Below are 25,511 nucleotides of genomic sequence, written 5' to 3' on the forward strand. Positions count from 1 at the left end.
TTGCGACACGGCATGACTCAGCTCATAACCGTAGCATGTCGGAGTAGTGTGCTCACGTGATAGAGCGGCTGTGTGTATTTGTAGCCTCGCTAGCAATCCGGCATTTCATATTCGAGAAAGTGATCCCAGAGAGAAGTAAAGCAAGTGTGTAAGTTCATCTCTGAATGTTTGTGAAAAGCATTCCAGCGTTAAGCTTAACAACTGATATATGGAGCGACTGCCGCTTCTCTCTCCCTCACCTTCCTGCCGCTACTTCAATCATGAAACTGATCAATGATCAGCTGATCGGCTTTTCTGTCGTGAGTCCGTCTCTCTTCTTTGTTTTTGGCCCACTTTGCACCAGAAAGAGGAAACCAGCGGCTGAACAACAGCAGCACGTTTAACCTTGATAAGCTGTTGTTAGAATTTATTTAATATTACTTTCTACAACAGGATCCTTTTCTACATAGCTGACGGCTGATAACTGTGCAGGGGCGGATCTAGCAAAGTTTAGCCAGGGGGGCTGATAGGGCATTAACAGGGAAAAGGGGGGCACAAAGACATACTTTTCTTTCTTATTCTCATTTAAAATGTCTAGCTTTTAATAAATAATTATCTGAATCTTACACCCAAAGTTTTAATCTGATGTGAAATGTATAGAAGTCCATTACTGTATATAGTAACTATTAAGTCTAGTATACCCTAGTAAGCTATAGTACTTTTTCCTTTGGGAAGGTACCATCTGTGCAGTCTGCAATTCTGTTAAAGAAAGATGTTGAATCTATTTAATTATTCTTGAAAAATAATTTATTTCTGTGCATTTTTTTTTTCACACTGCATCAAATTAAAGTTGATTACGTCAATTAAGCATCATGAGGTGGAGGGTGGGGGGTGGTTCCCTATTTTTTTTTTTGCTGGGAGTTTGCAACCTTATGAGTTAGGTTGCTTAATATTTCTGCTAAGTACTCTTTAAAATACCAGAATAGGAAGGATGGAGTAGGTTTAAGTTTATTAGATTGATCAGTGTTGCTGAACTATGAAATATTTTGGGTGCAGTGTATTTTTTACATACAGGTATAACAGAATAGCTTTAGTGTTGTTGTTTATTTAAACTTGAGTATGAACTTATACAAAATGCAGCAAGATATTAAAAGAACAGTTTTATTGATTAAAAAATACACTATCTCCACACCTCCAGGTTCGGGGATTTGAACCCGACTCCCTTTCGATCGGCCGGGGGCGACGTAGGACATCGCCCCGCGCTTCCGAACGGCGTTCGCCCATCCCTTAGGACCGACTGACCCATGTTCAACTGCTGTTCACATGGAACCCTTCTCCACTTCGGCCTTCAAAGTTCTCGTTTGAACTATAGGGCAGCACGGTGGCACGGTGGTTAGCACTGTTGCCGCACAGCAAGAAGGTCCTGAGTTCAATTCCACCATCAGGCCGGGGTCTTTCTGTGTGGAGTTTGCATGTTCTCCCCGTGTTTGCGTGGGTTCCCTCCGGGTACTCCGGCTTCCTCCCACCGTCCAAAGACATGCAACTTGTGGGGATAGGTTAATTGGATAATTCAAATTGCCACTAGGTGTGAATGTGCGAGTGAATGTGAGTGCGAATGGTTGTCTGTCCCTGTGTGTTGGCCCTGTGACAGACTGGAGACCTGTCCAGGGTGTACCCCGCCTCTCGCCCTATGACAGCTGGGATAGGCTCCAGCGCCCCCCGCGACCCTGAAAAGGATAAGCGGAAGCGGATGGATGGATGGATGGAAAATACACTATATCGGATTCATATCGGTATCGGCAGATATCCTAATTTATGATATCGGTATCGGACATAAAAAAGTGGTATCATGCCATCTCTAATTACAATATTATGTAACTAGTTAGGGCAGGTCATCAAGTGTAAACACACACACTGCTGTGAAGCTTAACCGCTTTTGAACAGTGTCGGCACTGATGCTATATGGTGTTCAGATAACTACATTGTTTTACTTCTAGTAATGTATGACAATGTTACTGCATAACAATGCTTGGGTAATAATAAAAGTCATGTGACAGGAAGGTGGTAGTAACAACCAGAGTGTAACACACATAAGGAATGTCCACTAAGCTATTCTCATTTGCCTATGTAGAAAGTGAGCGCTATCACAGTTTAAGGCACCAGTATACCCTCTGCATTGGTTGTAGCATATGATACACTAGACCAGGGGTCCCCAATCTCAGTCCACGAGGGCCGGTGTCCCTGCAGGTTTTAGATCTCACCCTGGGTCAACACACCTGAATCACATGATTAGCTCATTACCGGGCCTCTGGAGAACTTCAAGACATGTTGAGAAGGTAATTTATCCATTTAAATCAGCTGTGATGGATCAAGGACACATCTAAAACCTGCAGGGACACCGGCCCTCGTGGACTGAGATTGGGGACCCCAGCACTAGACCATCCTTTATGAAAAGGGAGGAGAAAACACCTTCCCATAATCCATTTCAACGGACCATCCGACCATTGATGAAAACAATCAACATATTTAAACAAGGTTGTGCAGATCATGTAAATGTTTATTGTAACTGCATTTCCATTTCATGTATAACTGCTGATCTATTCAGTTTTTAACAACAACTTTTTAAATGTATAGCAGAACTCTGAATATCACAAAGCCTGAATAAAAAGTACTCCTTGTTGACTTGTTGCCTTGCATGAAGAAGACAGAATGCTATATGAGCTCACGGTTATGATCTCTATTCACTAACAAAAGTGCAATTAATTTTCTTTATATTCAGTGTTCAGTACCAAAGTACTTGTAGTGTATTGCAGCCTTTAGAATTTATTTTTACTTCAGTACAGTTTAGCTGGCATCACTGATGGATGGAGTGACTCTGCAGTCTTACTTCAGTCATAAAAATCCTTAAGAGTGAGGAGGAAAGGAGTTCACTAAATTGCAGCAGTAAAATATAAGAAATTAAGATGTATGTCATTTTATATGCTGTGGGACTGATTTACCAAGTGAGGCAAATTATTATGATGTATTTAGGATGATGTAGTAACAATGCACTTTAATTTATATTCAAGGATGCAGCCAGTTCACCTGAGTAAAAACCAGCATCCTAGAGCAGCACAAATTAGTGGCTCAAATAAACTACAGTTTAAGCTCACGTTTTACTCAAAGATTTCCCACTGTAAACCTCATGGCAATTCAGATAAATGAGAAGAGGCTGAAGGAAAACCAGCATGCTTTTGATATAAGAATTAAAAAATGCTGAGCTATGTGCAAAGGGTTCTGAGGATTAGGACTTGGGTGCAGTGCAAGATTTATCCAAAGGAGAGCTGCATTATTACAAACGCAAATCTGTGTGGAACAGCTGACGTGTACGATGTGTAGAAGAACACAAACCCTATTTTCTATCAGATCACGAGCCATCCCAGTTACTATGTTATTGTGCCTCGTGCATGAATGCATGCATTGCTTCTTAGTTTTAATAGCACACTGCAAGATTCAGGGAATAATCTATCCCAGTAACACTTGTATTTGTTACAGGTTTATCTCTGTATGCACAGAGATGAGAAAAAGACGCTCATTTCAGTTCAAATCCACTCAGTTTCATGAAAACAGTATTATCAAGAACCATAAGCGGGCCTCGCCTTTGAGCACTCAGAATTTCAACCTTGTAATGAAAGGACAGCGTGTTTTCATGTATATGACCTTTATTGAACAATGCAATTAAAACACATTGTGGTGAAGTAAGATGCGCTTTTACTGTGTTTTTCACTGTTTTCCTCCCTTCTGTGTCTCTTCAGAAGTGGAAGCAGCTGTCTAGGCTTCAGCGGAGCCTCATCCTATTCATCCTTGTCCTTCTGTTCATATGTCTAATAGCTTCCTATCCTACTGTTACTAAACACTTCAAAGGTAAGGCTCCTTATTGTGAATTGGGATCTATTTGTTTATTATTTTATTTTTGACCACTACTAGAGTAGCTTTTCATGATTTGGATAAGCTGCCCCTCGGATATGGGAGGTGAAGTATAAGATGTTACTCAGTCAATATAATAATGGGTTGCATTTATATAGCGCTTTTCGAGACCCTCAAAGCGCTTTACAATTCCACTATTTATTCACTCTCACATTCACACACTGGTGGAGGCAAGCTACAGGGCAGCTGCTACTGACAGAAGCGAGGCTGCCATATCGCGCCATCGGCCCCTCTGGCCATCACCAGTAGGTGGTAGGTGAAGTGTCTTGCTCAAGGACACAACAACAAAGACAGACAGAGGTGGGGATCAAACCAGCAACCTTCCGGTTACAAGATGAGCTTCCCAACCCCCTGAACCATGGTCGCCCCAAATATGACATTTTATAGTGGCGTGAATTGAAAATGGTTGACTGTTGAAGTCTGAAGCCTGAGATTTTGTCTTACAGAGATTTCCTGTACATATACTGACTACTTATTTGAAGCGTTGGCCATGTTTAGTATGGACATCCACCAGTGAAACAGGTATCACATATTTGGGAGCTGTATATTTTAATATAGAGCTCCCATTCACATGAGTACCTGACCAGCTGTCAGAACCTCATGAGAGCTTGAGTAGTTGAATTCCAACTGAATATTTTTTTAGGTCTTTGTTAAAACTTGATGGTAAGTAGACATGTACAGTAACACAGTCATGACTTTGTGGGTTGTACAGCACTACTATGTTAGTGTAATATTTGTGTGTGTGTGTGTTGTGGAATTCTAGATGGAGACCAGGACACAGACAGTAACAGCATCCTGAATCCCTTTCCACCTCACATTCTGCCAGATCCTATGAAACAGGGCCAACCATCATTGCTAGAACAACCCTCTCAGGTTTCTGTAGTTCGTCTTCTGCTCTTTAAATGACCTGTGGTTTCAATACAGTCTCTGTCTAAGCACATTTTTTTCCAATTTGTCAATTTGTTATCTTTTTTTTTTTTTTTTTTTTTTTTTTTACTAAAATGGCCTCACCTGAACTGTAATGGTTAAAGGAAATTAAAAAAAGAAAATACTAGCACAACATGTCAGACTCTGCCTCAGAATGTTAAGTTGATGAGAGTACAATTAGAGAAAAATAGAAATAGAATAATATTGGTGCAAACACCTTATACCAACTGCTAAGTGCAGTAGCGGAAGGATGATGATTTGGGTTTGTTTTGCATCCACGAGACCAGGGCACCTTGGAATCACTGTGTAGACCATTAACAACTCTGTGTACCAAAGAATCCTCAGTCAAGAGTCAAATGTGAGGCCATTTGTGTAACAGAGAAAGCTTGACTGAAATTGGGTCATGTGATCCAGGACACACCAGCAACAGATTACCACAGACTGCAACAGACTGACTGAAAAGAATTAAGGGGTTGCAATGGTCCCGTGAAAATCCAGACTTCGACCTGATTGAAATGCTGTGGTGGGGCCTTAAAAGAGCTGTGCATTAACAAATGCCCACAAAGCTCAGTGGACAATGCTGTAAAGAAGAGTAGGTCAACATTCATTCACAACAATATGACAGGCTGATAAAGTCATACAGAAAACAATTGCTTAATATTTTCTGCTAAAGGTGGTTCAAAAAAACTGTTGAGTCAAAGGGTGTACTTAGTTTTTCACACACTGCTTATGGGTTTTGTGTTAGTTATTATTAAATACAAGTACTAACAGTGTTAGTCCTTGTATTCATGTAAATGTGTAATGTATTCATGTGTTACTGTCCTGAAAAGTGAAACCTTAGAATTCAAAGAGAGTATATTTACTTTTTCACTGTTGTTGGTTGAAGTTGCAATTAAAGTATGTTCTAAAGTGTGACAAACTTTATTGTATGACAAATCTCCCTAACTTGACTGCTTCATTAAACAGTAAGAACATAAGGGTGCCAAGTGTCAGATAGACTTAAAGTCAAATTACATAGGTTTAAAAGGTTACATTCAAATTTACTGTACAGCATATGATTGGAATGCATGCTGTGCACGATGTGTGACCTGCAATTATGCCAGTTCATCAACTCAGTTTAATTCTGCTTAATATTAGTAAAGACTTTAAACGGTCATACAAAAAAGGGTATGCACTGGTTTAGTAATGTGTGACTGGTACATTAATCCTTTAAAATAGACATGTAGCCTAAATGAAGCTTTATTATCAGTAGGTTTCAGAGTGTACATGTTACATTTAATTGATATGGATTGTTCTGCTTTAATTTTTTCAACAAGTTGTTTACATTAGCAAACATTTCATTGCAAGAAACATTAAAATTAATTTTTTCTTGTCACCACAGAGGAAATTATCCAATAAGAGAGGACCACCTGTACTGAATCGCCTTCAGAAGAAAGGAAACACTTCAGATACAAGTGCTGTAGAGAAAGCAACTGACAGCAGCAAGAAGAAAGAGGAAGACCAGGGAATCATCAGGTGAGACTTGAGTTGTCCCAAATCAGGAGCTGTTTACTGCAATATTTTTCGTTACTTTAGATGGCTGTGTGCAATAGTCATGTCATCCCAGAAGGACCAGCCAAAACAAGTTGAGGCACTCATTCCTAAACGAAGGGCTACCTGTGTTTATAAAAAAAAAAAAAAAAAAAAAAAAAAAGTCTGACACGGACCAAAAAACTGGTCCCCAGCACAGCCCCCAGCATAACAAACCACCTAAGTAAGAATCAATGGTATGCCATATAATAAAAACTGATGAAGATGATGGCAAGCTTTGCAATTTATATCTATAAATATAGAGGAAATCAACAACATGGTGTACTACCCTGCAACAGATATGTGAACAAGCCAAACAACACATTCCTGCATGGGCTTAATGATGCACTTCATCAGAGACTGCACACTCTGCAGTGGACGTTTGCAGACAGGTTTTTTTCCTGATAATCATACAGGAGCAGTAATGATAGCCAGAGTATCTAATATGTGTCACCATTAGGGATGGGTATTGATAAGATTTTAACGATTCCGATTCCATTTTCGATTCTGTTTAACGATTCGATTCTTTATCGATTCTCTTATCGATTCTTATTTTTAAAAAGGAGAACACTAAGGTCGATTAGCTTAGAATTTTGTTTTATATCTTCTCTTTGAACAAGATAGAAATTTAGGAGTAACATGGCCTTACAAACCCAACAGTGAGATCTTAAGAGATCCAGCCTATGGCTCTTCAGTGGGGTGTCACAGGGTCCCCGGGGAAAATTGTAAATGTAAAATAATAAAATAAATATTCTTCTGTAGCAATAACAAAGTATAACATAAATTATTCTGTAGCAATTACACAAGAATATTCAGTAATGTCCCTGCCTACAATTAAACACATTCACTTACCATCTGCTGTGGCAAATGGCTGCAAGGCTTTTACCACAAACTTAGTCACTGCTCGGTGACATTCGGGCCTGAAAAGAGACGCTACCGGTGGACTGCAGCGACAACTGCCAGCGAGCGCCAGCCAGACTCTGTCTGTCTCTCTCATCACGGTCACCTAAATGCACAGTAATGGCAGGTTTTGTAATAAAGCAGATCGCGCTAACATAATATGCACTGTTAGTTGATTATTTACCTGCCGCATTAACGGAGAGGGACGTGCAAACCGCTGCTGCTGGGTTGAGATTCACGACTCGAGCGGAATTAAAAACACGACATTCATTTAAGTTCATCGCGTGTTTTGTGAGCAAATGCTTTTGCATATTCGTAGTGTTTCCTCCCTTAAATGAAATATCTACTTTGCAAGTATTGCAAGTTGCCCTGTTGTCATCCGTTCTGGTAAAGTATAACCAAACTTTTGAGCGTTTGAGCCGCTTAGGCGCTGTGTTTCCTGCCAGGTACGCTCCGACGCACCGCAACGTGGTGACGTCATTCGGGGCGACTGGAATCGATAAGGGAATCGTTTGGTAAAATGGCAAACGATTCCAAGGAATTGAAACAGTGGGAACCGGTTCTCAACAAGAACCGGTTTTCAATACCCATCCCTAGTCACCATGCATAACACCATATAAGGTCCATATGTATTTCACTTTTGATTATTTAATTTTAATATAAAAAAGATGTTCTATGTGGTGATTAAACAAACTGTTCACTAAATTTACAGAAAATGCACTATATTGTGATATATATTCTTAGTGGGATAAGAAATGACTTATATCATGATATGATATTTTATTGATATCCCACAGCCCTAGGTGGTGGATCATATTTTTTTTCCAAAAAATAGCAGACAGCTCTAGCGAAATGGCCAAGGAAAAATATTTTCACAGCAGTTACTGTGTTTTGCTCACTTAGCAGTGCAAATGTTACAATAAGAACATGAAGAACATAAAAATGTTACATTTTGCGAGATGTTGGCAATGTTTTGTGACATGAGCGATGGTACTTGGTGCGGCTCAGGTTCCACTTGCTTTTAAAGCATTTTGTATAGAATGTAAGCTGTCCAAAAGATTACTTTAATTTTACAGAGATTGTGAAGATTTTATGCATAATTAATACCAGTAATATATCCACACACAGAATAAGGTGAAAAGTGTAGACATGGTACGAATGCTGCCTGGTTTTCACTCACCTGGAAGTGTCTAGCAAAACAGATGGTAACATTCATTTTAGGGCGAAACAAGCAGACAGAGGAATGGTGGTTTATTCCCAGGAGTCAAACATTTGGCCAGTGTACTAGCTTAGCTACAAATTATATTTAATTTAGCTGTCATTTTATTTAGAACCCTTAATAATAACACAGATGATTAAATTTCACTGCGGTTAATTTTTCATTGAACATATTTCATGGATTAATACAATCAGTGTTAGTCAAGTTACTTAAAAAGTAATTAGTTACTAATTACTGATTACTTCTCCAAGAAAGTAGTCCCGTTACTTTACTGATTACTTACTTTCAAAAGTGATTAGTTACGTTTTTAAAAACATGATACACAACCTGAATACATAATAAAGCAACAGACCTTTCAGCCCAATTCCATTTTTTCCTGCATAATCCATCACATAAAATTGAATCAAATGAAAAAGTCTCTTTTTAAAAAGTATCTAATAAAACAAGTTTGTTAGTTTTAATCTTTTAACTTTATGCACATTGCATCAAGCAAAAATTAAATTAAATGCAAAAGCCTCTGACTTAAAGAAACTTGTTTAACATTTAAACCTATTTTCTGCACATTCCACCCTAATTTAAAAAAAAAAAATCAAGTCTTAACCTTTATATTTCTGCATATTCCAGCATTAATTTTTGTTTTTGCACGGTCTTTCAAATAGATGCTACTGCCTTTCTTTCTTTCTGTTATGAATTTGAGTAAATAAATCACTGCATTTGGGCACACTCTGAGGAGGGTCCATTTGCTCGCAAATGAAAGAGGGTGCTGTTAAAACAGCGCTATTGTTTTTTTTCTGTTGACTGCTTCTATTAGCTCCATCATTATTAGCAAACTTACTCATGGGCAAATAAATAAATAAATCGCCCTCGTAAAAACAATAGTCGATATATTTGTCCAATCACCCAACCCTAATGGCCGTACTCCCTCCTGCACTCCATATTATCCATTGTTGATCTACACACGTCTGTTGCTGCCACGGACGTCACACGCTCGCACGTCACTGTCATGAGACACTTTCACAAACAGAATCACGGTTTATTATGGCAGCGTGCTTATGGGAAAGTAACAGTAATCTAAAATACTTTTTTTCCAATAGTAATCCCTTACTTTACTCGCTACTCGAAAAAAGTAATCGGATTACGTGTTACTGCCCATCTTTGAATACAATATATTTAATGTTGGCTATATTATTTACATTATTATATAAAATAATAAACATAAAAAATTAGAAATGAGATAAAATAAACAACCTGGCAACCTGAGCAGCATCATAGACTAAACAATCCCATTTAACAGCAGCTCACTGTCAAAAGATGCAGCCCCTGAATTGGGAAACCGATAGGGGTTTGCGATGACTGCTAAAAATGTATTTATAAAGCCATATTTGATAATTAAATATACACACCCTCTCTCCTCACACACTACATTGTGACATTTCTTTTTTCTGAAGGCTTTGGAGAACTCTCTAAATCTGATCATTACCAGTATCTCCCCAATCTGGTACCCATGATTCTTAAGGGGTTTTAGATGTAAGTTATCTTACTTTTTGATTTGTTTTAGTATAGTTCTTTTATCTTTAATCAAGCTTTTTTAAGGCTATCAGATATTTACTTGCATAGATATGAAAAAATCCAGTACTGTCGATGTGCTTCTTTTTCTCATGACAGTATATTTGTATTAGTAATTTCCTAATCCTTTTAGCTGGCATGGGGCTGTGATTGATACTAACCGTGGCACAGAGGGGACTAAGGATGGAGGAAATAAGGAACAGTCACCTACCGGCCAGAAAGCTAAAGACCCAGGTATTACCACTTCCTGTTTAGTGTTTTTCTCTGAGCACACACAAATTAAAATTTATTGCAGTATTAAAGAAATGTACTACTACTTAGGTGTGTCCTTTAAATTCTTTATACATTTGTGATTTGCTGCTAAATCTCGCTCTGAACTTGAATGGGATAATTGGGCGTATTTGTGTATTGTGTATTCTAGAAGCTGTTCGGCTGGTGGCAGTGCAGGAAGCTTTCAGACATGCATGGAAGGGTTATAAAGACTTTGCTTGGGGCCATGATGAGCTTAGGCCTGTCTCTAAGTCGTACAGCGAGTGGTTTGGTCTGGGTTTGACGCTAATTGATGCCTTGGATACCATGTGGATCCTCAACCTTAAAGAAGGTATGGTGGCTTGTCTGATTTTTGGGGTTGTCTTTCTTTCTAATATTATAGGATCTTTACACTACAGTATAAAGCACTTCGAGGCAACTCTTGTTGTGAATTGGCACTATATTGCCAAAAATATTCATTTGTCTGCCTTTACACATATTGGAACTTGAGTGACATCCCATTTTAATCCATAGGGTATAATGTGATATCAACTCTCTGTTTGGACAGCTTCATTTCCTTGGGGAGGGTTTTCCACAAGGTTTACAAGTGTGTTTATGAGAATTCTTCCAGAAGTGCATTTGTGATGTCAGACACTGATGTTGGACAGAAAGCCTGGCTCTCAGTCTCTGCTCCAATCTATCCCAAAGGTGTTCTGTTGAGTTGATGCCACAGCACTGTGCTGGTCTGCACAGTGCTGTGGCATCAACTCAGTTGTGGCCTGAATCTTTGTGGCGGAGTTGCTGTCATTCCCAATTGTTTCCACTTTTTAATAATGCCATTAACAATTTTGGAATATTTAATAGTGAGTAGATGTAGAACTGGAGTTGTTGCACTTTTTGCGTGGTACCTATCATTGTACCATGCTGGAAATCACTAAGCTCCTAAGTGCGACCCATTTTTCACAAATGTTTGTAGCAGTGGTCTGCATGCCTAGGTGCTTGATTTCATACAGCTGTGGCCATGGAAGTGATTGGAACAGCTGAATTCAATTCTGGATGAATGAGTGAATACTTTTGGCAATATACAGTAGTATATATCAATTAAATTGTATTTAGTTTACTTTTATGTTTTCTAACTTTGAATAAATATACTAACACCTTGCAAGCTGACAACCTTTAGGAGCTTTTCAAGCATCTGAACACAAGCATCTGTTGCTGTAGCAAAAATTAATTTGTAATATATGAAATCATAGACAGAATCTTCACATACAGTTTCTCCGTGACAGAGCTAAATACATTATTCCTGTGCAACTCTATCCTCGCATGGCTCCAAAGTTCTCTTCAAGTAGTAAGCATAGTAAGGAGTGTGACAGCAGTGTAAGGGAAAATAACATATAGGAACAGCCTTTCATTATAAAGAGTTAAATTATGGTTCTATTCAATAAACACTGTAATTTCTTTTAGAATTTGAGGAAGCAAAGGCATGGGTGGCCACTAAGCTCACATTCAACAAGAATGTAGATGTTAACCTGTTTGAAACTACCATCCGCATCCTGGGAGGTCTATTGAGCACCTATCATCTGACTGGAGAAACTCTGTTCCTAGACAAAGCTGTAAGTCACCACACTCCCCTCATTTCTTAATCTTTTCCTTCCTCTCTTACCCTGAGGTCAATGTACTTAGTCAAATGTTTGCAGTGGGATTTCTGGATATTTACACAATGACATATTACACAAAAAATGTGCTACAAATGACCCTTGTCGTTGTCACTTTTTATCATCACCACCTTTATTTATAAAGCACTTTAAAACAACCACAGCTGACACAAAGTGCTTTACATAAGAACTATATAATACAATTACATAAGATATAAATAAAAGCCAAATAAAATAAAAAGTAAAATAATTAAATAACTAATTTCATTACAAGAGAAGTCTCACTGAGGTTAAAAGCCAAAGAATAGAAGTGGGTTTTAAGTCGCGAATTAAAAGTGGACAGTGAAGGGGCCTCTCTAACGTGCAAGGGCAAATTATTCAATAATTTAGGACCCAAGATAGAAAAGGCCCTGTCCCCTCTGAGCTTCCTCCTGGATCTCGGTACCTCCTGGAACAGCTGGTCAGCTGACCTGAGAGACCGACAGGGTCTGAAGAAGCTCAGAGAGGTAAGGCGGGGCATTATTTTATATAGGGTACTTAAAAGTAGAATGGGAGGCAGAGCCTTTAGCTTTCAGGCCGCTCTTCTCTGACACCAGCTCCCAGTTAGGATTTTGAGATAGCCAACCTCTCTACTTTAGTCTTAAAACTTTCCAAAAACCCAAAAGACCCAGAGCTGTTGAACAAGAAGAAACCTGTATAAGACAAGTAAGGGGCAACATTTCTTTCCCAAAAGTCCAACAACTGTTGGATATTTTCTAGATTTTTAACAAGTGTTATCAGGCTTCCGGTGTGATGGCATAATGAGACAGACGTGTCAGGTAACCGCTCCCCAATATTGATGGACTAACCCTAACCCTAACCACTAATAACTTGCTCATAGACAATTCTTCAAAGTTAAACACACGATTGAGTGAGGAAGGAAATACAGGAGGCTGACAAAACGCAAATATGTCTAAATTACAAGATAAAAACAACTCGTCTGCAAAAGCTAGCAATGTCTCAACCAGTGTTGGTCAACTTACTTGAAAAAAGTAATCAGTAACTAATTACTGATTACTTACCCCAAAAAGTAATCCCGTCACTTTACTGATTACTTATTTTCCTAAGTAATTAATTACTTAGTTACTTAGTTACTTTTTAAAAACACGATTTACAACCTGAATAGGTAATAAAGCGATAGATCTTTCAGTCCAATTCTACTTTTTCTGCATAATTCATCATACAAAATGTAATCAAATGGAAAAGTCTGTTTTTAAAACTTGTTTTATTAGTTTTAATCTTTTAACTTTATGCATCAAGCAAAAATTAAATTATATGCAACATTCTCTGACTGGAAGAAATTTGTTTAACATTTAAACCTATTTTCTGCACATTCCAGCACATAAAATAAAATATTTTTTTTTGTGTTTTGTTACATCCTGTGAGGCTGTGGGAGTGTGTGGGTGGGGTGTTTGCCCGTTCTCCCCGCCTCCTCCTCTCTTGCCACTCCTACCCTCTCTGTTTCTCTCATTCTCCTCTCTCCCCAGGACACAGCTGCTCTTGATTAGCCTCGTTTCCCACCTGACTCCAGTCAGCAATCACCTCTGAGGCTATTTAAGCTGGGGATGAGCTGTGAGCAGGGTGGTTTTTCCCTCGGTGGCTCTACACAGTTTTTGTGCTAGGTCTTGGACAGACAGCCTCCTTCTGAATAGTGAGTAGATGGGCTTGTGGGCCCTGAGAGTGTCTCCCCGTGGTGAGGAGTAAAGCAAGAAGTGTGGGAAGTGCCTCCCTTTATTGTTTAGTAGTTTTTTGTCTTTTGTTGCTGCGAGTGATTCTGTTGTTTCTTTGGCATTAAAGGTAAAACGGCGTTGTCAGTAGGCCCCCCTCCCTGAGACCCCGGATGAGTGTTTTAAGCCCTTCATTTTTAAGGGGACAGTTTTGCTGTCTGGTAAGCCCGAGGACAAGCGTGAAGTGACCATTCTGCGTGATACTGGTGGCTCACATTCCCTCATACTAGCCAGTGTGCTTGAGTTTGATCAGAAGTCTGACTGTGACGCTAGCATCATTGTGAGAGGTGTTGGGATGAGTTTTGTGCCTGCTCCCCTCCATCGTATTTGGGTGCAGAGTGAGCTGGCGAGTGGTTTCTTTTCAGTGGGTGTGCGGCCTTCTTTCCCGATTAATGGGGTGGATTTTATAATGGGAAATGATATCGCGGGTGGGGGGGTTGATTTGTCAGAATCAGTGATTGGCTCTATTCTAGAGAAGGATGTGATGCCCTGTACTGATGAGGGAGATAATGGAGCCTTAGAGTCGGCTCAAAGTGTGGTTGAGCCAGCCCCTGAGTCTGGAGCTCCTTTTCTGCTCACCCGGGAAGCACTTGTGAAGGCTCAGAAAGAAGACCCTTCATTAGTTAAGTGTTTTACCGCTGCAGCTCAGGATAAGGGTGGTGAGGGGAGCAAGAAGCAGACATTTTTCGTTTGGGAAGGTTTATTGATGCGCAAGCGGACCCCAAGGCCTGGAGAAGACTGGAGTACAGTGCGGCAGATAGTGGTTCCGACAAGTCTGCGGCGGCATGTGCTACAGTTAGCACATGATCATGCGTGGTCAGGTCATTTGGGTGTCACTAAGACGTATGACCGTATACTGCAGCATTTCTTTTGGCCGGCAATGAAAGCAGATGTAGTGCAGTTTTGTAACACCTGTCACACTTGCCAGCTTGTGGGTAAACTGAACCAGGCGGTGCCCCCCACCCCTCTACGTCCTATCCCTGCTGTCGGTGAACCATTTGAGCATATCCTGGTAGACTGTGTTGGCCCCTTACCAAAGACGTGGGCAGGGAATCAGTTCTTGTTAACTATAATGTGTGTGTCCACTCGATTCCCCGAGGCAATTCCGCTGCGGAGAATCACAACAGCAAGCATTACCAAAGCACTAGTCAAATTCTTTACCACCTTTGGCCTCCCGAAAACTGTGCAGACAGATCAGGGCACCAATTTCATGTCCAGGGAATTTAAACGGACTTTACAGTCCTTTGGAGTTTCTCATTCTGTGTCTAGTGCTTATCACCCAGAGTCACAAGATGCACTTGAGCGGTGGCATCAAACTCTCAAGGCAATGTTGAGTAAGTATTGCCATGACACAGGAAAAAGCTGGGATGAAGGGGTCCCTTTTGTATTGTTCGCTATACTATAAGCAGGAGTCTTTGGAGTTCAGCCCAGCTACCCTGGTGTTTGGACATGATGTGCGGGGTCCACTAAAGGTGCTGAAGGAGAGTTTTCTCAGCGGTTGTGTGCCTAAAACTAATGTGGTGGAGTTTGTAAAAACCTGCAAGGACAGGTGGCAACGGGCTGCTTTGTTAGCTAAGGACGCTCTCTGTGTATCCCAGGCAAACATGAAAAGACGATTTGATCAAAAAGCAGTGGAAAGACAGTTCCAGCCTGGGGACAAAGTTCTTGTGTTGTTGCCCGTGCCTAATTCTGCCCTCATGGCTCGTTTCTCAGGCCCCTATGTGATAGCGAAAAGTGTCTGACACCAACTATATTCTCAACACCCCAGAACGCAGAAGGAAGACTCGCCTATGCCATGTTAACATGCTGAAACCATACCATACCAGAGACACCAGCATGACAGAATCATCGGACACTGCTGGGACGGCTGTCCCCGGTTCAGCCCCTGTTACTCTGCTAAGTGTAGAAGTTAAGGGTGATGATGATCTGGGCACCCTTTCTGAGGGACAGCAATGTGGGCGAGTAGTAATATACCTACACTTCTTTTTGCCACCCCCCCACACCCCCACCCCACCCGCATCCCCCCCTCCCCTATCCCCCTGCGCGTTCATGTGAGGGCATGTGCGCGTGAACGGACTTTGCAAGTGCATGTGCGCGTGAAGTTCTTAATTCTGCAACAGTTAGACAGAGGGGGCTTACAGTTAGACCCCCCTACAGTCAGCAGAAGAGGTCATCCTTATCAAGAGCATCTCAACTGTACTTCCATAGTTTTCATCCCAAACAGTGTCCTTTATCTTATCATGTCAGAGGTCAACTGAAACCAGGTCCAACAGAGCCACCGAAGGTTTTTTCACCTTTTATTAAGTGTGCCTATGCCAAGAGGCACACTAATTACTGTTCGTCGGATTTATTATTAAGTGTGCCTATGCCAAGAGGCACACTAATTACTGTTCGTCGGATTTATTATTATTAAGTGTGCCTATGCCAAGAGGCACACTTATTACTATTCGTCGGATTTATTATTAAGTGTGCCTATGCCAAGAGGCACACTTATAACTATTCCTCGGATTTATTAAGTGTGCCTATGCCAAGAGGCACACTTATTACTATTCCTCGGATTTATTAAGTGTGCCTATGCCAAGAGGCACACTTATTACTATTCCTCGGATTTATTTTTCTTCTTCTTCTTTTTCTTATTTTCCTTTTTCCGCCTGAAATTTTGCAGCGAAACTCGCCCCGCAGTTTTGAGAGAAGCTTCATATATGTTATCTCATTTTGTGCGGCTGGATCTGGAATGGTGTGCTATGACTTTTGGTGTTTATGACTTTTATAGTTTTTTAAATATTAATATTTTAGTGAAAATTTTCCCGCGCTTCTCTGCCGAACAGTTTTGACAATGGGGTTAGATATGTTAGATCATTTTGTGCGGCTGGAGCTGGACTAGTATGGTATGACTTTTGGTGTTTATGACTTTTATAGTTTTTTAAATATTAATATTTTAGTGCAAATTTAGAAAGATTCTTCTTTTGGCGCCATAGAAACAGACTTCATTTGTGTATTTTATTCATAAGGGTTAGTTCGTAGAGTTGCCGTACAAACGGAATCGTCCCACATTCAGAGAAAATATTACGATTTATTCTGTCGTTACGAAGCCTCCCCTGTCATTCTCTGCCTGTTGCAACTTCAATCATGAAACTGATCAATGATCGGCTTTTCGCTCGTTTGTTTATCGCTCTTAACAACAGCTGCACGTTTAAGCTTGATCAGCTGTTGTTAGAATTCATTTGCTTTTAATTTCTAGTATCAGCTGATGTTTGCTGGAGCCACAGCTGTAAAAACGGCTGTTCCAAACCAGATGTCCTTACTGAATCATCAGAGCTGAACAGGTGATGGAGAAACAGGTTTACCCTTTAGGTGACATGAATGAGTTGAAGGGAAGTTATGAACTGTTTCTGAGAGACAAATAAAGACCAAGCTCCTTTTTTGTGTAGCTGACAGCTGGTAACTGTGCAGGGGTGGATCTAGCAAAGCTTTTGCCGGGGGGCCAGGTAGGGCATTAACAGAGAAAGGTGGACACAAAGATATACTTTTTTCTTACTCTCATATAAAATATTTAGCTTTTATTAAATAGTTATCTGAATCTTACAACGAAAGTTTGTATAATAATAATAATACACAAGATTGGCTGTAGACCATTGTTCATCATTCAGAACACTATGTAAAAATAACAAAAAACAAAAAGTGAATGCATGTGTGAAAAGTGGTCCATAACGTAATGCTTCAAAGCGTGTTCATGCAAACATTGTCGAGTCTGCCGTGGTACAATGGGACTTCTGCTCATGAACCTGTGTGCACAGCATCTGCAAATCGGCGCTGTACGAAGTAACTTCATCTTTACACAAAACTGTAAGCTGTCATCTGTGAAGCGTGAGCGGTGTTTGTTTTTACCATAGTTCATGGTGGAGAATGGCTGCTCTTCTGAGTTTTCCTCTGTAGCCGTATGAATGGCAAACTACACTGATTAGCAGCGGCATAGGCACACTTAAAATTTCTTCTGAAATTTTCGCTTTCTAGTTATTAAGTGTGCCTATGCCAAGAGGCACACTTATTACTATTCCTCGGATTTATTATTCTTATTGTGTGGATGCCCTCAAAGGGCTTCCACACTATTGAGTTCCTGTTTCTCTTTATTGTGTGGATGCCTTCAAAGGCATCCACACTATTGTTTTCCTGTTTATCTTTATTCTTTATCTTTATTCTTCTAGTTGCTCCGTTTTTTTGGCACTTAACTACTCCCTCAGTTTTCAGCCGATTTTCTCCGTTCAAACTCTAAACTGTTCTGCTCTTTCTGCTAATGACTGCTATGACTTTTGGTGTTTATTACTGTTATACTTTTTTAAAATATTACACTTTTTTCCTTTAATTTGTCCCATTGAAATGAATGGAAAACTTCAGAAATTCTGCTAAAACTTGGTTGTTTTTGAAACTTAACTACTTCCTCATACTTTCACCTAGAAACTCCATTCAAACTTTAAAATGTTCTCAAAGTATTGGGCTATTCCTGTCTGATTCAGCTTTTTCAGACCTTCTACCGTTTTAATCTTATCTCTCTTTAAGTTTTCAGTTGCAAAATTGTGATTTTTCAGAAAATACATGCGTTGCTATGGTTGCTATGCAATTAACTCACAGTGAGCGCTGGTCTGTTCTGAATTTTCTCTTCATGTCTGAACAACTTCTTGCTACTCGCTCAATTTCCACTCAACCCCCACAAATTATACATCAAAACGTAGGTATTTTTGCTGGCTTTCAGACAATGTTACTATCTTTATTGTGAGATTCACAGTTTTTTCGCAATTTGCCTCGAAGTGACACAAGGTCTGAAAACTCCCCATTCAAAGTCTATGGGGAGGTTTTGAAATCCAGAGCTGAAATTCTGTAACGGGAGGCATTTTCAAATCGCCATATCTCCTTAACAAAGCAAAGTTAGGACATGAGGCTTGTGCCAATATATCTTCAGACACTGCTGACACTCACAGTGGAAGCAGTTTTTACAATTATCTTACCGTTGAGCAATGAATTACGTTTGTTTGAGGGGCGGAAATCTGTCCTTCTCTCAGTCTTCAAACTCTGGAAAAAAAAAGCCGTTTCTTCTCTCGTCATATCTCCGCGACAGAGGTAGAAAGAGCTATGAAAATCGCAGTCAAAATACACCAAAGTCCGCTGATTCACCCAGTACAAGAATTATGCTGCTAGCCCTCCTAGTTTTTGAGTTACACGATGTTTTGTAACTCCAAAAAACGGCGTTTTTCGCCTCTCACCGCGATCTAATTGTGACTGGTCATCAATCTGTTTTTCAGGCACCCGCCCCCTGTCCAGGTGGCGCAATCGGTAATGACACGGCTCTGCAGCTCATAGGTCGTGGGTTCAATCCCACCTTGGTCCACATGTTTTGTTTTGTTTTTTTTTCACTACAAATTTATACACTATCACAGACCTGTAATTTATATTGCTAATTTTTTTCACTACAAATGAGTAGTGCAAAAACATACTACGTCTGCAACATCACAGTATATCTATTATGTTATAGTATTACTACTAAATCACAGTATTTCTGCCAATTCAAGGAGGCTGACTGTTACTAAGTGCATCAGTGTACATAGGTCATCTGTTGTGTTGGAGTGCCCTCTTGTGGCGCCTTTTGGGTAGTGCCTTAGTAAACGTGAACACTGCAAAGAAGTGCTATCAGACTGGTTTGTAGTGGAGGAATTTGTTGCCAGTTTATTTCATCTTTAATCCGTATTAATGTTGTAATGTAGTAGTGCCACAATATGGCAGAAACACTATGTTTTGGCACAAATACTTTGATTTGGTATACTTTAGCTTCTTCACCCCTTTTCAGCAAGATTTTCATTTTTTTCACCCCTTTTCAGCACAAATTCCAGCTTTTTTGGCTGTTTTCAGGAAAAAAAAACTCTTTTCAGCAGAAACTCTGCTGATTCACCTCTTTTCAGCACAACGTTCTGCTTCTTTGCCTCTTTTCTGCAGAAATTCTGCTGATTCACCTCTTTTCTGCAAAATTTTCATCCTTTTTGCCTCTTATCAGCACAGTTCTCAGCAGCTTCTGATAATTTCAGCACAATTGTCAGTCTATCCACCTCTTCTTTGTGAGAATGAGTTTGGCTCAGTGAGATGAGTAGCTGCCTTGAGACCAGGAGGTTCGAGGGGAATCCTGAATGTGAATGTAAGAAATACACTGCAGAAAACTTATACCGCTCTGTGTGTCTGTGTGTGTAAGGGCTGATTACAGCAGGTGCAGCTAATTTAACTGACCTAGATATACCAAGCCCAGACTCTTAACAGCCTCTGTTCCCTTTAGGCTCTGTGTATGTTTGTGTGTATCAATATTTCTCCCATTTTAAAGTATTACTCCTCCATAATAGTATTTCTGTTAAATCAAAGTACTTCTACTAAATCTTAGTACTTCTGCTCAATCATAGTATTTCTGCTAAATCATAGTATTTTGGCCAAATCATGGTATTTGTGCCAAAGCATAGTATTTTCACAAAATAACAGTATTTCTGCTATGTTATATTATTACTGCTCATAGTATTTCTGCCAAATCTTGGTATTTGAACCAAAGCATAGTATTTCTGCCAAATCACAATATAACTGCAAAATAAAGGGTTTTCTTTAGACAAATCATAGTGTTTGTGCTAAATCCTAGTAATTCTGCTCAATCATAGAATTTCTGCTATGCTGAAGTGCTTTTGCTAGATTATAGAATTTCTGCTAAGTCAAAGTATTTCATGTAAATCATAATATTTATACCAAGTCCCAGTGTTTCTGCCAAATCACAAATCATAAATAATGTGGCGTGTTGGGGGAACAGCTAGTTCTCTCCCATCATGCCTTGGGACATGTGCTGCATTTTAGATGTTCTTGTTTCATTGTTTATGGTTACGTTACTTTTAACTGTTGTCTTGAATGTTGTGTTTATACTACGGTACAAAGTCACTGACAGTTATTGTTTTATAGGAAGAATGCAGTACCATAAGTGAGTTCTGTTATGCTGTTATTGACCCTTGAAGCACATTGTAGCACAAGCAAGTATGTTCAGTAAAAAGCTCCCCCTACCAGCTTGGGGTGGAAATACAGGCTCAATCTCTCCCTGTGAGTTTCTTTGCAAGATTCATCTGCATGCCACAGTAATTTTAATAAAGCAAAGTGTCGTCTTCCTGTTCAGCCATAAATTACGTTTGTTTTCAAACTCTTAAAATGAAGCCGTTTCTTCTCTCGTCATATCTCCATGACGGAGGTACAAAAAGCTATGGAAATCGCAGTCAAAGTTCATGAAATTCTGCTGATTCACCCAGTAAAGGAGTTGTGCTTCTATCCCACCTAGTTTTTGAGTTACACGACGTTTTGTAACTCCAGGCGCTTTTATGCCTCTCACCGCGATCTAATTCTGACTGCTCATCTCCCTGTTTTCCAGGCACCGGCTCTCTATGCCGGTGGCGCATTTGGTAATGACACGGGTCTCTAGCCCAAAGGTCGTGGGTTCAATTCCACCTTGGTCCACATGGTTTTTTTTCACTACAAATTTATACACTATCACAGACCTGTAATTTATATTGCTAATTTATTACAATTCTGCAAAGTTTTATGATGTTAGCAGTTTGTCTAATCGGACCTCAGATTCTTGTTAACGCTCCATGGCAGAAATACATACAAGTACACAGCCTGATGAAGCAGACAGAAGCAGTACCTCTGATTGCAGAAAGTATTACTACTCCATAATAGTATTTCTGTTAAATCAAAGTACTTCTACTACATCTTAGTACTTCTGCTCAATCATAGTATTTCTGCTAAATCATAGTATTTTTGCCAAATCATGGTTTTGTGCCAAAATATAACATTTCTGTTAAGATATAGTATTACTACTAAGTCGTAGAATTTCTGTTATATTATAGTATATCTGCTGATTATAGTATATGAGCCAAATCATAGTATTTATAGCAAATCATATTATTTGTGCCCAAACATAGTATTTCTTGCCAAATCGTAGTATTTGTGCAAAAACATACTATGTCTGCTAAATCACAGTATATCTGTTATGTTATGGTATTACTACTAAGGCATAGTATTTCTACCAAATCAAAGTATTCCTTCAAAATCATAGTACTACTGCAATTTCATAGTATTTGAGTGAAATCGTAGTATTTGTTCTAAAACATACTATGTCTCCAAAATCACAGTATATCTGTTATGTTATGGTATTACTACTAAGGCATAGTATTTCTACCAGATCATAGTATTCCTTCAAAATCATAGTATTACTGCAATTTCACAGTATTTGAGCGAAATCGTAGTATTTGTGCAAAAACATACTATGTCTGCAAAATCACAGTATATCTGTTATGTTATAGTATTACTACTAAGGCATAGTATTTCTACCAAATCATAGTATTCCTTCAAAATCATAGTATTACTGCAATTTCACAGTATTTGAGCGAAATCGTAGTATTTGTACGAAATCATGGTACTTGTGCCAAATCATAGTATTTGATGCAAATCATAGTATTCGAACCAAAACATAGTATTTGGACGAAGTCATAGTATTTCTTCTACATCATAGTATTTCAATCAAATCTCAGCAGGTTTGCTAAAATGCAGTATTAATGCCAAATCATGGTATTTGTACTGAAACATAGTATTTCTGCACAATCATAGTATTTCTGCCATATTGTGCTATTTGTGGAAAAAAATAGACTGTCTGCAAAATCATAGTATATCTGTTATGTTATAGCATTATTACTAAGTCGTAGACTTTCTGTTTTGTTATAGTATATCTGCTGAATGAAGTATATGTGCCAAATCGTAGTATTTATAGCAAATCATAGTATTTGTGCTAAAACATAGTATTTCTGCCACATTATAGTATTTGTGTAAAACCAGAATGTCTGCAAAATCATCATATATCTGTTATGTTAAAGTATTACTCCTAAGGCATAGTATTTCTGCAAAATCATAGTACTTTTGGAGAAACATAGTATTTCTGGTAAATCATAGTATTTCTACTAAATAATAGTATTTCTGCCAAATCATAGTATTAGTTTCAAATCATAGCATTCCAACCAAATCATAGTATTTGTGCCAAAACATTGTATTTGCACAAAGTCATAATATTTCTTCTAAATCATAGTATTTCAATCAAATCTCAGTAGTTGTGCTAAAACGCAGTATTATTGCCAAAAATCATATTATTTGTACCCAACCATATCAGTTCAACTTATTTAACTCTTCTCAAGACCCCAACACCTCTTCTTCATCCCGTTTCAGCAGAATTGTGAGTTTTTTCATCCCTTTTCAGCACAAATACCAGTTTTTTCGGTTGTTTTTAGCAGAAATCTCTTTTTTAGCGGAAATTCCACTGATTCACCTGTTTTCAGTGCAACGTTCTACAACTTTCCCTCTTTTCAGTAGAAATTCTGCTGATTCACCTATTTTAAGCACAATTTTCAGCCTTTCATCTCTTATCAGTACAAATCTCAGTATCTTCTGCTCATTTCAGAAGAAACTTTTTCACCTCTTCAGTACAAATTTGAACCTTCTTACCCCTTTTAAGCAGAATCTTTGTCTTTTCAACTCTTTTCAGCAAAAGATTCTGCTTCTTCACCTGTTTTCAGCAGAATTTTTCAGTTTCTTTACCGCCATACAATTTCTTGCAGCTTTTCATCTTTTTCAGTCATTTTCAGCAGACAGCTTCAGCGTTATGGCATCCACACAGCATTTTCGCAGGAAATGCAAATTGTGTGGATGCTGGAAGCATCCACACTATTGAGTTCCTGTTTCTCTTTATTCTTTTTTATTATTGTGTGGATGCCCTAAAAGGGCTTCCACACTATTGAGTTCCTGTTTCTCTTTATTGTGTGGATGCCCTCAAAGGGCTTCCACACTATTGAGTTCCTGTTTCTCTTTATTGTGTGGATGCCCTAAAAGGGCTTCCACACTATTGAGTTCCTGTTTCTCTTTATTCTTTATTGTGTGGATGCCCTAAAAGGGCTTCCACACTATTGTTTTCCTGTTTCTCTTTATTCTTTATTATTCTTGGGGTTTCCGTACGTTTTTTGCCGCTTAACTACTGCCTCAGTTTTCAGCCGATTTTCTCAGTTCAAACTTTAAAAAATTCTGCTCTTTCTGCTAATGTTTGCTATGACTTTTGGTGCTCATAACTTCTATACTTTTGAGATATTGAATTTTTTGCAATATTTTTGCCCATTTCTGCCATATTATCAGTGGCCTCACTGATTTTCCTTGCCGGGATGACCTGTGTTTTAGCTCAGTGAGATGAGCTTCCGTTCTCAGACTGGGAGGCCGGGGTTCAAATCCCGCTTATGGCAACATTTCTTTCAGTTAACAGTTAAACTTTAACTCAATTTCAGCTTTTTCACCCCTTTTCAGCAAAATTTTCAGTTTTTTCACCACTTTTCAGCACAAATCCCAGCTTTTTCTGCTGTTTTCAGCAAAAACCTCTTTTCAGCAGAATTTCTGCTCTTTTCAGCAGAAATTCTGCTGATTGAACTCTTTTCAGCAGAATTTTCACCTCTTTTAAGGCCAAATTCTGCTTATTCACCTCTTCTGCAAAATTTTCAGCCTTTTCACCTCTTATTAGCACAAATCTCAGCTGTTTTCAAAAAAAACACTTTTGAGCAAAAAATTCTGCTGATTCATGTCTTTTCAGCGCAACTTTCTGCTTCTTTACCTCTTTTCAGCAGAAATTCTGCTGATTCACCTCTTTTCTGCAAAATTTTCAGCCTTTTCTCCTCTTATCAGCACAATTCTCAGCAGCTTCTGCTCATTTCAGCAGAATTGTCCGTCTCTCCACCTCTTCTTTGTCAGAGTGAGTTTAGCTCAGTGAGATGAGTGGCTGCCTTGAGACCAGGAGGGCCAGGTTCGAATCCTGCTCAGGGCAATTTTTTTTTTTTTTCACCACCATACAACTTTTTGCAAGTTTTCATCTTTTTCAGTTTTTGAGCAGACAGCTTCAACATGAAGGCATCCACACAGCATTTTCGCAGGAAATGCAAATTTTTCTAGTTATTCTTCAAGTTGCTTCTGTACGTTTTTTGCCGTCTATCTACTGCCTCAGTTTTCAGCCGATTTTCTCCGTTCAAACTCTAAACTGTTCTGCTCTTTCTGCTAATGTGCGCTATATCTTTTAGTGTTTATTACTATTATACTTTTTAAAATATTACACTTTTTTCCTTTAATTTGTCCCATTGAAATGAATGGAAAACTTCCACAATTCTGCTAAAACTTGCTTGTTTTTGAAACTTAACTACTTTGTCATACTTTCACCTAGAAACTCCATTCAAACTTTAAAATGTTCTCAGACTATTGGGCTATTCCTGAATGATTCAGCTTTTTCAGATCTTCTACCGTTTTAATCTTATACCTTTTTAAGTTTTCAGTTGCAAAATTGTGATTTTTCAGAAAATACATGCGTTGTTATGGTTGCTATGCAATTAACTCAGAGTGTACACTCGTCCATTCTGAATTTTCTCTTCATATCTGAACAACTTCTTGCTACTCGCTCAATTTCCACTCAACTCCCACAAATTATACATCAAAATCGTAGGTATTTTTGCTGGCTTTCCGAAAATGTCACTATCATTGTTGTGGGATTTATAGAATTTTGGCAAATCTCCTCAGACCAACACAAGGTCGGAAAAGTCTCCATACAAAGTCAATGGAGAGTTTGTTCAAAATCACCGC

At 39.0% G+C, this 25,511-nt stretch overlaps 1 protein-coding gene across 1 annotated transcript in view; it reads left to right on the forward strand.

The window, feature by feature from the left end:
- man1b1b (mannosidase, alpha, class 1B, member 1b) overlaps nucleotides 1-25,511 on the forward strand; it is a 260,312-nt gene that overhangs the window by 3,834 nt on the left and 230,967 nt on the right. The window contains exons 3-8 of the mRNA XM_039620881.1: nucleotides 3,774-3,882; nucleotides 4,709-4,818; nucleotides 6,254-6,387; nucleotides 10,260-10,360; nucleotides 10,548-10,727; nucleotides 11,840-11,988. Of these exons, the coding sequence (XP_039476815.1) occupies nucleotides 3,774-3,882; nucleotides 4,709-4,818; nucleotides 6,254-6,387; nucleotides 10,260-10,360; nucleotides 10,548-10,727; nucleotides 11,840-11,988 (783 nt within the window). The remainder of the gene's footprint in view (nucleotides 1-3,773; nucleotides 3,883-4,708; nucleotides 4,819-6,253; nucleotides 6,388-10,259; nucleotides 10,361-10,547; nucleotides 10,728-11,839; nucleotides 11,989-25,511) is intronic.

This window comes from Oreochromis aureus, linkage group 12 (genome assembly GCF_013358895.1).
Source record: "Oreochromis aureus strain Israel breed Guangdong linkage group 12, ZZ_aureus, whole genome shotgun sequence".
Classification (NCBI taxonomy): Eukaryota; Metazoa; Chordata; class Actinopteri; order Cichliformes; family Cichlidae; genus Oreochromis; species Oreochromis aureus.